The sequence below is a fragment of the Archocentrus centrarchus genome, chromosome 24 (genome assembly GCF_007364275.1).
Source record: "Archocentrus centrarchus isolate MPI-CPG fArcCen1 chromosome 24, fArcCen1, whole genome shotgun sequence".
NCBI classification, from domain to species: Eukaryota; Metazoa; Chordata; class Actinopteri; order Cichliformes; family Cichlidae; genus Archocentrus; species Archocentrus centrarchus.
Genome location: NC_044369.1, coordinates 3,480,660 through 3,495,805, shown reverse-complemented (window position 1 = coordinate 3,495,805; position 15,146 = coordinate 3,480,660). Strand labels below are relative to the sequence as shown.

The window sequence follows — 15,146 nt, the reverse complement described above, 5'->3', positions numbered from 1 at the left end:
GAAAAAAAAGAGTGATGAATTACTCCAGCAGGGGAGAGGACAGAAGAGCCGGCTGTCAACGAAGCAATCAGGCAGAGAGCGTTTGGAAGAAAGAGGGAGGCAACCGAGCTGAAGTATGAACAGAAAAGGCGAAAACAGAATTTTGACCCAAGCAAAGCCTCATAGTCTATAAATACTTAAAACTAAATTAACTTCTCACCTATGGAAAAAAAAAAAGCTTATTTACAGTTCATATACCCGTCCACATGAAGGACAGAGTGGCAGTGTGTTTTTACCATAACCAACCAGCCAGAAGAAATCGAGTTCCCAACAGTTGAAAGCATCACTTCTCAGCTGTAAATAAAAACCTGGGCAGCAGAGTGCCAAGACAAACTAAAACCGGTTTTCTATTTACTTCACACATTCAGAAACACATCTCTCGAAGGCTTTTCAGTGCACAAACAAAGGTGGAATTTATGGTTTAACAAATCAAGCTAGACGAGGTTTTGGTGATGCAGAAATTTCCACAGTTAGTGGTCAAGGTGAAGTGTTGACTGAGGGGGGCGTATGAATCAGTGCACGCAGCACAGACCGATATCTGCAGCTTCACTGAGGCTGATGATTTTTTCTCAGGTGTTAACGAGCCATTTATCATATTTTTCTCACCGAATTTAAAGACATTTCTAGGTGAGGATGACATCATCAAAGAGTCAAATACTCTTGGGGGCTAGGAAATTATCTCCTGATCAGTTATTAGTTATCAGTTATTAGCAAACAGGATGTGTAGTCTGTTTACAGAAGATTCATTATCAGAGTAATGTGTTGATTAATTAGCAACAGAATGCTATTTTCATTTTGTTCTATCACAGATATGCATTTTATAGACGGCTTTTATTGCTTTTATTCAAAGTGCCTCCTTCTGCTCCGAGTGCATGCACACCGAGTATACATGGCTCCTGCGGGAATTGAACCCCTCACCCTGGCAGTCACACAGCAACAACCATTTAAGATCAGCACTATCACTGCCAAAGAGTGAGGTTAAATTCCCATCGGGACCCACACCTGCCACTCTTAAAAATGCACGCTCTTAAGGCACTTTGGATGAAAGCGCCCTCCAAATGGCTGCTGTAGGTAATGAAAATTTTTCAAAAAATTCTCAACTAAAATTGATATATAGAGTGTTGGAAATGAGCAGCGCAGATATAGAGCTGCTATTCTGTGGCAGCCGACTGCGGTATTGTCAGCGGTGATAATATTTTCTGTGAGCTGAAGATAGCTTCTCCCTCAGCACGCCTGAGGGGAGGTTAAGCCTCATAGCTAGTGGCCTGTGAACCAGAGAATGGGAACTCCGGTGTGTGTGTGTGTGTGTGTGTGTGTGTGTGTGTGTGTGTGTGTGTGTGTGTGTGTGTGTGTGTGTGTGTGTGTGTGTGTGTGTGAGAGAGAGGAATGGGATGTTGTGAAAGGGAGAAGAAAAGTTGTAGCAAGAGAAAGAAAAGAGATGTGTGTCCTTTCATTCATATCTGGTTCATAGATGGATGGAGGATAATTTAATGGAAACTAATGCGATAAATGTACTATTTTCTTTCTACTTGATCACCTCATCTCGCCATCTTTATTTCTCCCTCCATCTTGATTCCACCCGTCTCTCCCTCTTTCATTTATTTTCTTGCTCCACACCTTTCCTCCTACTTCTCCTCCCCCTCGTCTCCATCTCATCCATCAATCCATTCATCCATCTCTCCTGATTGGCGCTCGGCCCACAGAGAGAGAGAGAGAGAGAGAGAGAGAGCGCAAGGGAGAGTTAGCATCAGGGTTATTTGTCTCCCTTACTATCCTGCCATATCTCTCCCTGACCCTGTCTCTCTCTCTCTCTCTCTCTTTCCCCCCTCCCTCATTATCTTTTATCTCGCCCCACCTCTCCTACCCTCTACCTCCAAGCATCCATAACTCCTCCTGATGGGGTCCAGTGCCCCAGAGACTCAGGTTCACTCCACACCTCCTCCCTCTACATTATCAACCTCTCCTCCATCCATCCCTCACTAGGCCCTTGCTAATTTTCACCTCGGCCGTTCTTCTCCAGACACTGCACCTCCCTGTTTTTACTCTCAATCAACTAACAACCCTCCTCCTCATTTCCTCCTCAGCTCCTTCCTTTTCCCCTTCCTTCACAGCCCGACTCCCCTTCATCTTTGTTCTGTTTTTCCCTCTCCTCTCTTTCTCCTTTCCCACCTGTCGTTTCTAATCCTTCTTTTTGTGCTCTCATTTTTTCTCCTTCATGCTCCCTCACCCTTCTCCTTTAGTCTTTTTCTTCTCTTCATTTTCTTCCTTTCACTTCCATATTTATACTTGCCTCACATCCATGTTTTCTCACTCTGTCTCACCTTCCTTCCTCCTTCTCATTCTATCTTTCCACGCCTGCCTGTATCTCTTTCTCATATTTATCCTTTGGAATAGGATAAATATGAGAGAGGAACGGATCTCTTACCTTTCTTATTTCATTTCACCTTTTTCTGCCCTTCCTTGTCTTATTCTGTCTCATTTGGTTCCCTTCTTCTTCTCTTTCCTTCTTCTCTCTGTTTCATTTACCCTCTCTGATCACTTCCTCTTACTTCTATCTTTCCCTTCTGTGTGCTTTCTTCTTCTTCTTCCTCTGCACCTTTCTGTCATCCCCCATCCATGATCCTATCAATTTTCTTCTACTTCAACTTTCATGCACTTTTGTGAACCTTTTTACCTTCGCTCCCTGTCCTCCACTTTTCATACTTCTCTTTATCTTCTCTTTTTCCAGCTCCATCCTTCCCCTTCTTTCCTCCCTTTCCCCCTTCCATTCATCTCTCTTCTTCTCCCTTTCAAACTCCTTTTCTCCCTTCTTTACACTTCTCCAGAGGACATGATGAACGCAGAGGTTATTGAATAGTAGAAATAATGAAATAAAGTGGAGCAGAAACCCACCCAGAACAAAACACATTTTCTCATTTTCTTCCAGTAAAAGTTATGAATTTTTTATGTTTCAATCTTCCTCTTTAATGAAATAGTTTTTTTAGAGGCGACACGTCATACATTTTCATAACAGGAATTTGGGCTGACATTTTCAATATGTTGTTTCATATGGCGTGCACTGTGTACGTAATGGATTCATGAGCACCTGAGTGTGTGTTTGTGTGTGTGTGTGAGTGCAGGTTGGCATTTACTTGTCAGCTTTTGGTATATTGCCATGCATTTATGCATTTGTTTGGAATGCTTACTTATGTTTGTGCAAATTGACTAATATTTGAGACTAATGGGGTTTTTTTGTCTTTCTTATCTCCAGTGTTTTAAACAGGACCCCAGTTCATCTCATCTATGAGATCATTCTGGTGGACGACTTCAGTGACGACGGTGAGCTGCAGCTGGACACACACACACACACACACACACACACACACACACACTACCAATACGCTCATTCCTGGTCTCTTCCAGGTCAGAGATAACAAAGATGAGACCTACAAAACAGGTCAGAGGGAGGAATGTGTTCAGAGCAGCTGGGTCCACAGCTTCAGGATTAAAATGGAGTTTTAAAAAGTTGCCTCCATTCTGGGTCAAAAAGGAAACCCACGCACAGGGTGAACACTGTCTTGTCTGCAGATGTGCCCGGTCCATCTCCACAGGGACATAAAGTTCCAGTGAACGTATAACAGACTTTGCTATAACAACAAAAAATTAACTGGCCATTTTAGATTCATCAGACTCTAAGGATATTTATCAGCAACAACAGCGTGACTTTGTTTCCTCTTAGTAACTGGAACAAGCATTTCTTGCATTTCTGTCTGTTGACAGATTTTATGAGGACCTCGAGATCGGACAGGACTTAGAGACTGGTTGGTGGCAACCTCTGGTTGCTATGGAACAATGTGTATTCCCTAACACGTGATTGCTGGTGGTCATTAGATGAAATTGGTGCTGCATTAAACACCTCCTCGTGACTGCTTCAGTAGCTAGCACATTGCCTGTAGCTTGTGTGGAAGACACCAAAAACTAACTAACCACCAAGAGGTAGTGAAAGTTTAACGAGTGTGATGCAAACTGGAAACAGAGAATGTTCGCTTTCACAGTAAAAGATGTGCCTTACTGCGGAAACAACGCATTTCGAAAAGTGCAACTTTTACTTTGAAGGTGAAGGTCTCCAGTTCCGGTTTGCATCACACTCTTAAAAGTTTCACTACATTTAGTGAGGAGTTGGCAGATGTTTGCAGATATTTTGACGTGTTCTAAAGAAACTACAGGCATTTATGGTGGCAACCTCCAGCAACCACTCGCAATCGGTCAGGAACGAGTCCGGTCCAAAGAAATGGATGGGTGGGATTTTCATCTGATGTATAAATGTAATATTTTAGAAGATGTGATCTGAGGACTCACTGGGGTCGTGGCTGGAGTAATCCCATTTTTTTCACATAAATAAATCCAATGAAAAGACCAAAATCAAGAATGATTTGATCCAGCTAACAAATATTGTTTGTGTTTATTGAACATATTTTTCTCTTTTTACACCATTAAATTGATTCAGCTGTTCCTCCCTAATTGAAGAGTTGGAGGTTCGATCGCCAGTTTTTCCATTAGCGATGCTGAAAATGCCCTGGGCAGGATACTGCCCCCTGTGAATGTGTCTGTGTGTGATAGTGAAAACTATGATTTATTTTTAATTAATCTACACCAACCCTTCTGCTGCCCCAAATATCCACTAGAACACCAAACGCAGGTTAATCAGCAGCTAAAAATACTCTCATGTGCTGTTTCCATGTATTTGATTAATTATTAATTATAGTAACCAACTATGTTGCTAGTGTAATTGTCATTTTTTCTAATTTCTGACCTTGTAATTTACACTGTCAAATATGGCTTCTAGGATGCTCATCCCACTAACACAGTGTGCTAGTTATATCATACTGCAGCTTATCAAAAACTATCATCTGAATGCTTTACATTATTTACTATATATAAAGTTTAAATGGTGCCAAGTCCTATAAATCAGTTTGATTTACTTAATCACAGGTAGCATGATAAAGTGAAATGATCAGAATATTTATATAGAGGCCTGTTTTTGCCACCGGGCCCCCGAAGATTAAAAATTAAAGCGCTCATTAAGCAAAAAGCCTTCTTCCAAGTAATATATCAATCACTGGATCATTATTTGTGTCAAATTAATGTGCAGCCACATTTTAATGCTGTACTGGTCATAGTGGAGTTAATTATAACTACTCAGGGTAGTTAAATAACTTAAAATGAATCCGATTTTTTTAGGATAATTTTTTTTAACAGCTGTTTTTTTTTTAAATGAAGCAGAGCAGAATTGAAGCATTCAGTTAAAATTCTTAGAGGAGGAGCAGTCACCAAACGTGCTGTGATCAGTTTTCGGTTTTCTGTTCAGTCCTGCTAGAAAATAAATTCTGGTGAGCCGACTTTGATATGATCAGGAAAAAAAAGTGTGTTTGCACTTTGGTTTTTACAGTCAGGGCATAAGAGCGGTGATAAGAAAAGCACAAACATACAGTGAAAACTTCAGGAGGAGCTGAAGCTGCCTGATAAGATTTGATTTGTTCCTGCAGCCTTGTCTAATTTTACTCACACAAATGTATTCTTAAAGGTTTCTCAGGTGCTGCAGGTGTATTTATCTTGCTCACTCTAACTTTAAGTCACAATTGAAGTATTTTCAAGAAAACGATAGAAGCGCCAACAAGAACTTCTTTTTAGGTGTTTTTTTGTTGTTGTTTTGTTTTTCTCTTCAGGCTTAATGAGCACTTAGCCACAGTGAGTGCATCACAGTCCTCCTTAAAAATGAATGAGCACAGCAAAATCAGCCCAGTGAGATTTCTCATTTAATGATATTTGGCAGCTGAGTGTTTTGAAGATCAACTTGTCATATTGCAAATCCAGCCCATTTTCCCCGAAGCCTCTTAAAGATAAGATGATCGTAAAATTCTGTGAACTTTCTGAAATTCAAGAGCTGTTTCCCCAAAAGCGTCATAACTTTTTAGAAATTATGTTACATTAACGACTGCTCTCTAACCACTTGCTGGAGTCTAAGAGTAAAAAGCTCTGTGAGGAGTTAGTTTTTTAATTTGGAGTGCATATCTTACAATACATGGCATGCATCCTTTATTAAAAGTTTCATAACACTCAACCATGAGTAACTCTTAATGTGTGCCTTGAGCAGCAGCTAAATTGATCAAAGTTTTCTTTCTTACATTTTCATCTTTCCATTATCATTAATCAGAGCAATTCAAAACCTAAACCAGTTTACATGGTGTCTCTACATTAAACTATATTTTCATACCAAACAAGGGAAGATACAAAAAGTTTTTTTTTTTTATAAAATTTAAGAAAGAAGTGTGCATTTGTCTAAGAAGGCTTATTGCCAAAGGTATTCACAGGTGTTCCAGTCACTTCCACAGGTGTATAAATCAGCACCTCGGCATGCAGACTGCTTCTACAAACATCAGTGAAAGAATGGGTCGCTCTCAGGAGCTCAGTGAGTTCCAGCGTGATACCATGATAGGATGACACCTGTGCAACAAGTCCAGTCACTGCTAAATATTCCACAGTCAGCTGTTAGTGGGATTATAACAAAGTGGATGTGATTGGGAATGACAGCAACTCAGCCATGAAGTGGCAGGCCACGTAAAATCACAGTAGTGGGGTCAGTGGATGCTGAGGGTCATAGTGCACAGAGGTCACCAACTTTCTGCAGAGTCAATCACTACAGACCTCCAACCTTCATGTGACCTTCAGATCAGCTCAAGAACAGAGAGAGCTTCATGAATGAATGGGTTTCCATGGCAGCTGCATCCAAGCCTTCCATCACCAAGCTCAGTGCAAAGTGTTGATGCAGTGGTGTAAAGCACGCCGCCACTGGACTCTGGAGCAGTGGAGACGTGTTCTCTGGAGGGATGAATCACACTTCTCCATCTGCCAATCAGAGGGAGGAGTCTGGGTTTGGTGGTTGCCAGGGGAACGGTACCTGTCTGACTGCATTGTGCCAAGTGTAAAGTTTGGTGGAAGGGGGGGTTATGGTGTGGGGGTGTTCTTCAGGAGTTGGGCTCGGCCCCTTAGTTCCAGTGAAAGGAACTCTTAATGCTTCAGCATACCAAGACATTTGGAACAATTTGATGCTCCAACTCTGTGGGAACAGTTTGGGGATGGCCCCTTCCTGTTCCAACATGACTGCACACCAGTGCACAAAGCAGCTCCATAAAGACATGAATGAGCCAGTTTGGTGTGGAAGAACTTGACTGGCCTGCACAGAGTCCTGACCTCAGCCTGATAGAACGCCTTTGGGATGGATTAGAGGGGAGACTGTGAGCCAGGCCTTCTCTCCAACATCAGTGTCTGACCTCACAGATGTGCTTCTGGAAGAATGGTCAGAAATTCCCATAAACACTCCTAAACCTGTGGAAAGACTTCCCAGAAGAGCTGAAGCTGTTATAGCTGCAGAGGGTGGGCCCACATCACATTAAAGCCTCTGGATTAAGAATGGGATATTACTTAATTTCATATGTGTGTGTGAAGGCAGATGAGCGAATACTTTTTGGCCATAGAGTTTATTGTAGATTGTAAACAAAAGATGGATTTAGCCACTGTGACATCACCCACTGTTTCATTTATTTTTTTTATCCTGGACATGATAAGTGAGGGGTGAATCCGACTATAAAACCAAGGACACTGTCTGTCTGCCCTAGAGCACACTCTGCTTTTGGGCTATAATTGACATAATCAACATCATGTTGTATTCGATAAGATTTAAAATTAGCTTTTAAGAAATTTTACTCATCAGGAAAGTGATAATTTAAGTGAAAAGCAATGTTGCTTTCTCCTGGACTTCTGTGTTAACTTTTTTTTTTTTTGGGCAGCTGATGAGGTACCCCTGGTAGGCATTATAAAGAATACACATCAGTTTATCATTTTTTTAAGATACAGTCTAAGGTAAACACATGCTCTCGATTTCATCAGCTAAAAGTGATAATTACCTGGACAATTAGTCTAGGTCTGCAGAGTAGGCTTTAGTAAATGTCTTGTTGTTTGCTCACACATAATCATCAGGCTGCCTTGCTAAATTTTTTCATTGCACCGCACCATGGACAAACTGCAAAGAACAAAAATCTTCTTATAATTATATACCTTAAAACATGAACTCCAAAACCTGCAACACCCTTACAGAACAGGATTTACAGCAGGTGGCTCAGTACTAACTCCTGATTTTCGATGTTTTTTCAACATGCAATTGTTAAAACATTTTTCTAAATCGCCAATCTGAAAGCCACAGAAGTGAAAATCCAAGTGATGAAGGTTAAATTACAGCAGATTTAGGCTGGGAAGATGTGATTGAGGCAGGTGAGGCAGCAGTGAATAGATGCAATCAGCAGTGGAGACAGATAAATGCAAGTAAACAAGCAAAGATAGATGTGCAAATCAACAACAGCCAGATAATCACTGTTAATAATACTGTATATTTACTTACAACCATGTCACCGCTGCATATGCAGGCTGATATACAACACCACAGAGAAAACAACTTATCCATCCTCCCACACAGGTGTCAGTCAATAAATTTTGTGTCTTGCCTGTGGCTCTCAGTTTTTTTGCAGTGATTTGTTTTGGGATATTTGACCTATCATAAAAAGTGTGTTTCTCACCAACATCCTCCTGGATTTCAGTATTACTGTCTTGTTCTCTGATATTGAGGTGTTCAGGAGGTTCTCGTGGATGGACACCTCATTAGCCTCTTCTAAATGAACTAAATTAGTTATTGTTATAATTCCAGTCTCATAAAGATATAGTTATCCAATAATTTACACTACTACCACCTGACGTGACTCAGACTGGATATTTAAACAATTTGTTCTGCACTTTTAGCCTTTCCCCTGTCTTTCGAGCGCTGTCATTGGTGTAAGCTCCCACAGAGAGCCGTCCTGTAAATCAGTATATCAGCAACTGTTCATCCGATGTGCTTTAAACTGTACACCAAATAATTTTTTTGGCAGCTGAAAAATACCAGCTGCAAGTGCTTGAGAGCAATTTGGACAACCTTATTTTTCTTCAGCTAAGATGCTTTGGTTGCTATGATACAGAATATCCAAGGAAGTAATATGTTGCAAGATCCTGACTCTAGCTGACTTCTGTTTACCTGCTGTACCCACAGCAAACTAAATCATCCTGCAAGCCAAGTTTTGTCACAAGTGGTAAAAACATCCTCATTGCTCATCACCATATCTGTCTTTGATCAGTGCACTGTTTGACTGACCTCTTCTCCATTGAGATTGGAAGGTTGATTAAGAAGTGACAGAATTGACCCGAGTCTTTTATGAGAAGCTGAAAAGCAAAAAAAATTTAAAAAAATGTTCTGCTGGGTTTTGAACACATAGTAAAAATATGTTGCTACCATTGCAAAAACAACTGAGTGTGCAGGCTTTGGAATAAAAACTGTGGTGGACACAGCCCCTGGGGACAATGACCAAGAAGGTTTTACAACAGAGCAAGTATAACTGTAGTTGGATCTTACCAACACAGGAGGGAATCACTGTCTTTATGTTCTACATTTGCTGATACTAATATATAATACCCATGCCAAGCAAGTAGGTACAAGGATATAAATTTATATAGCACCAAATCACAACAACAGTTACTTTATATTGTAAGGTAAAGATCCTACAATACTTCAGAGAACTACTAGGTTAAAAATCATCACAATCTGTAATGATATCTCAGCACAAATGTATACAGATATCTACTCTACTTTCAAATTTCCATGTTCTTAAACTAGCTGTTTGGAAACTAGATGGTCACAATAGAACTATAGTCATAGTTCAGTCAAAGCAAAGCAGCCATTAAAAGCAAGGGATATAACGCTGCATAAGTCAGAAAGGGCAAGAAAGGAGGAGCTGGGATGGAGGTGGGTTGCAAAGTGGCTTGCAGATGGTGAGCAGACCAAAACAGCTTAATATAGCAGTTATATAGTGCAAGCCCTATATAACTGCGTTTCCATTAGTATCTGCTCAGCGCAGCTCAACTCGACTTGGCGCGGTTTTAAGGTTGTTTCCATTAGTACCTGGTATCAGGTACTATTTTAGTACTCGCTCAGCCGGGGTCCCAAGCGATCCGAGGCGATCCGAAAATGTGACGTGGAAGAACAGCATGCTACTGATTGGCCAGGGAATGTCGTCACTAGTTGAGTCATGAGAGCAACTCCTTCACCAGAATCAAGCGCGCCATTTTTAAAACCCGACAGCAAGACAATGGAGACCCGCAAAGCACAGGTTGAATGCCCAGACCGACAGTTTGCAGCGGTAGTTTTGCAACATGAGAGCCATCTGAAACACACACAGCATACATATTATAACCCTATACTGCCAGGCAATGCCTGCTGAAGCACCCATTACCTGCCTCTACATGCCGTGAACAGCTGGTTAGCACAGAGCCTGAGGAGGCTGATCAAAGGAACTTTGAATTACCGTAATAACACGACCGTTTGTCCTATCGAAAAAATTCAAATGGTTTCTGAAAGCTGAGAAACTGCACTTCACAACCAACATAAGGTATTACTATGGTATTATTATTATTATTACGGTAGTTGTTGATGGAGGTCTGTGAACAGCGGCACTTTTGAAGTAACCTGAGCTGATTATGACATGTTCGGTGGTATAGGGTTATACTTAACAATGATAACATTCATTCATTAAAACATTGTACGGGGGACTTATGCATGATGATGATATTAAACTGGCATTAGCTTGCTTCTATCTCATCCATTGTTGTTTTGTGGTTTGACCTGCATACAAATTATATCAAGACATTACTGTTGGTAACTCTCAGCTCAACTAATAATTAAAAACAAAACTCCACCTTCTCTGTTTTTTTTATGTATTCCATGAGCCTTCAGCAGCCAGTCAACTCTAAGGTGGTCTACGGTACTGGCAACAGTAGTGCACATAAATATTTCTTGCTTATTTGATCACACAGCTCTGCAATGATGCTGTTGCACTGCTGCTTGCAGTTAAAATTTAATTGTCTCTCAGCCTCTCGAGCTTTCTTCAGCATTAGTGTCTGTTTGAATGGATAATTTGGTTCTCATCATGTAGGGTGTCTCAGGTTGCACCTTAGTACATGTGAACAGAAACACACTGCCAAATTAGTATATAAAAACATAAAATAGTAAATATTTATTAGTGTGTCTAAACTCTTAGTTTTTGGAAACTGTCAGATAGATAGATAGAATGAATTAATCCTCCAAGTGAGTCAAAACATTTCTGGTTGGTTCTTTGGCCCTTGGTCACACGGATTTTGCCCCCTTAAAGGGAGAAGTTCAGTGGAGAGGAGAACAACCATAGGGCATCATTTCTGGGTCAGAGGGCTCTGATGGAGGTGTTCAGTCATTCAGGGTCACTAAACCTCAACACAGCGAGTTAAACTCATCAGGTACTTTTCTTCCCCTCCAAAAACCATTGTTTTCATTATTTTTCAAAGAGACCTCAACATACGAACCCAAGTCTGAAAAAGCTGGGATGCTATATAAAACGTAGAAAACAACAACAGCAAAAAGAGAGAAAATGTAACATTAGGAAAGAAATTAGCTCATTTTTAATTTGATGGCAGGAACACGTCTGAAACTGTTTTATGTGTGAATAAAATTAGATAAAGCTAAAGAGGAAAGACTAATTTTTAAGGAATCATTTGTCATGCCAGCAGTGTTGCAATTAGGAATGGAAGACAGAACATAATTAACTTATCATATTATCACGATAAGTCATGATATCATCAAGCCATTTTCCAGTTTGTTAAATTGTAGAAATGCATTATGGCACCTTCTCTTTTTATTCTGGACTCATTATTGTGAAAATGATAATGGACCTGTATTGGTGCATTTACTATTTCTATTGTTGTTCTAAAGTTCATTAATATTAATTTCACTTAACTTTTCTTCAGTAAATGACTCACATATTGTGTCCCAGTGATTTCTTTTTTTTCACTTTTCTTGCTTTATTCTTTTCATTTTGACACTTCCCACCAGAATATTTTCGAACGGCTGACAGTTTTATTTAAAAAAAAAAAAGAAGAAAAAAAATATAGCTCAAAAATTCAGTGGAGACCTCACAGCCGGCTGAACAGCAACTAGACAAACGTCTGACTTGTCAAACCAAAAGCTTTGAATTGTCGTCATTTTATTTTTTTCATTGAGCTGCTATTAAATTTCTTTGCAGACTTTCAGAGAAATTATCAAGATATACATTACACAGCACACAATATTCTCTTCTGTTATTCATATTCTGCTCATGGTGTTTCTTTATTATTTTTTTTTTTTTTTCCTTTCCAGAAAGTGACTGCCAGCTTCTCACCAAACTGCCCAAAGTCAAATGCATTCGCAACAACAAGCGAGAAGGTATGGAAGCAGCTGGATTTAAAAACTTGCATTAGCATTTTTAGCATGTTAGTGCATATAAATTTGCATGCTTAATCATTCTTACTGCCTTTGTAGGTGGTCTGGTGTCTCATTTGTCAGCTCTGTTGGCTCTGTGTGTGTGTGTGTGTGTGTGTGTGTGTGTGTGTGTGTGTGTGTGTGTGTGTGTGTGTGTGTGTGTGTGTGTGTGTGTGTGTAACAAACATTCCCATGTTGGGTATAAGCACAGAGACGGATGGACGGACAGAAAGACAGTGAGTGAAGTGAAATTGATTCATTCATCTCTGACTACATATTGAACTGCAGGACTGAAATGACCTGAAGTGAATTGAAGTGACTGGAATGCGACTGAAATAGAGCCCAGAGAGGCAGGCTATAATAAAAAAATGTCACTGAAAAGAAAATGTCTTCCACAGTCTCAAACCAAACATACAATAATTTCAAAAGCAAGCTCGTACGCTGAAATTTCACCTCATTTTTTTTTTGTTTTTAAAAAGCTAAATTTATAAATAGCCTAATCACAAATGACAACAGATGACAACAAGCGTTGAGTTAATGCCTCGGTCACACTAAATATGGATGCTGTTCCTCATTTTAATGGTTAATACACTCATGCGTCATGGCCATGCTTATCATTTTTTTCTATATAATCCATTTGGAGCCGCCTCCATGCTCTTAAATATAGAATGCGAATAAATGGAATACATAAATTAACGTGACAGCTTTGACAATGTGATGGGGTCAGGAGCATACTGTGAATAAAGAAATGGTTAATGGCCAGAAAAAGATTTGAGAAGACATATATAATCCCTCTGTAGCTGACTCAAGATGTTTGGTGTGTGGATGGTTTTTAAGGAGCTGAAAAGGATTAAATACTCAGGGCCTAAAGAATATTTTATTTGTCTAAAACAACAGTAGAGATGCCATGCTGTGTATAATTTAGGTCTTTTAGTCTTTTTTCCCACTGGATGTTACACTTACACTAAAATATTACACCCCACTGTTAGAAAGAAATTCATAAAGTGGATCTAAGTGCAGACACATACTGAGATGGACCGGCGGATACTTTAAAGACTTACAAAAATAATATAACAAAAGTGAGTCCAGTTTATTCAAATGGAGGGGAGGGCAAAGAACAGAAGGTGCACCAGACTCAGAACATGAGATAACATAACTCCTGGCTTCAGGAAGACTCACAGGCTCGATACTCTCCGGGGAGAAGGGTAATAAAGCATAGGTGAATTCAATCAGAAAATAAAACACATGGTAAAAAGAACAAATACAGGAAGGGAAACTGTAGAAAGCCAGAAAGAAAATACCTGATAAAATGAAAAAAGAGCTAAAAGAGAGCCAAAGAACAGACTCACAGTCAGACAGGAGCAAACACCTCCTTTCTCAGATTCTATGTCCTCACTTCCTTTCCTTGATTCAGGTCCTGAACGAATGCAAGCAGAGGAGGCGGTCCTTACTGTGAGCCTCACTTTAAAATGATGTCATAACCTGTTTGACACGACTGCTTAAATTGTCTGTGTAGATTCTCAGTTATCCAGGTCATAGTAGTCTCTGGAGCTTGAAAAAGGCGACTGGACTTCTTTTTGTTTCTTGAAGACGTTTCACCTCTCATCCGAAAGGCTTCTTCAGTTCTCAACCAAATGGTGGAGAGACCCAGGTATTTAAACCCCTGTGGGTGTAGTCCCCTGGAGGTGGTTATGACCCTCTATTGATCATGTGCTTGAACACATGTGCCCAGGTGTGAAGGGGGCGTGGGTCATATTTAATCAGTGGTTTCAGTTGAAACCAACTTAGGACTCCGCTCCATTGTTTCCTGTGGCCTATTGAGGTCACTGGAACAAAGGTGTGAATGGGGGTTGAGACGTCTGGGAAGGGAGCTCAGGACAGCACTGTAAGCGGGGGAAAGTTGGTGACGTAATCCACCTCCTCTGTTCAATGATGGTTGTTCACAGTGGACATAGATGGCTTCTTTCACTCCTCTTTCAAACCATCTGTTTTCCCTGTCCAAAATGTGGACATTGGCATCCTCAAAAGAGTGCCAAAAGAGTGCCAAAAGAGTACCCCAACTGGGCCTTCATCAAATCAGCTAAGATGCACAGGAATGAAGGCCAAACACAAACTACAGAGAATGGGAAGGACAAGAGGAACAACATTGTCATCCCATATGTGTCAGGCTTGTCAGAGAAACTCAGAAGAATTTTCTCCAAGCATGACATCTCAGTATACTTCAAACCAAGTCACACCCTAAGACAAAAACTGGTTCATCCCAAGGACAAACCCGCCAAACACAAGATCAGCGATGTAGTGTATGCTGTTCAGTGCAGTGAAGAGTGCTCGGACCTCTACATTGGTGAAACCAAACAGCCTCTTCACAAACGAATGGCACAACATAGAAGAGCCACTTCGACAGGACAAGATTCAGCAGTACATCTGCATCTGAAGGAAAAAGGGCACTCTTTTGAGTGAAGAAGCCATCTATGTCCACTGTGAACAACCATCATTGAACAGAGGAGGTGGATTACGTCACCAACTTTCCCCCGCTTACAGTGCTGTCCTGAGCTCCCTTCCCAGACGTCTCAACCCCCATTCACACCTTTGTTCCAGTGACCTCAATAGGCCACAGGAAACAATGGAGCGGAGTCCTAAGTTGGTTTCAACTGAAACCACTGATTAAATATGACCCACGCCCCCTTCACACCTGGGCACATGTGTTCAAGCACATGATCAA

General features: G+C 40.6%; 1 protein-coding gene across 1 annotated transcript in view; it reads left to right on the top strand.

Moving 5' to 3' along the window:
- galnt14 (UDP-N-acetyl-alpha-D-galactosamine:polypeptide N-acetylgalactosaminyltransferase 14 (GalNAc-T14)) overlaps positions 1-15,146 on the top strand; it is a 222,261-nt gene that overhangs the window by 146,222 nt on the left and 60,893 nt on the right. Inside the window, exons 4-5 of the mRNA XM_030721305.1 lie at positions 3,290-3,357; positions 12,323-12,388. Coding sequence (XP_030577165.1) covers positions 3,290-3,357; positions 12,323-12,388 — 134 coding nt within the window. The remainder of the gene's footprint in view (positions 1-3,289; positions 3,358-12,322; positions 12,389-15,146) is intronic.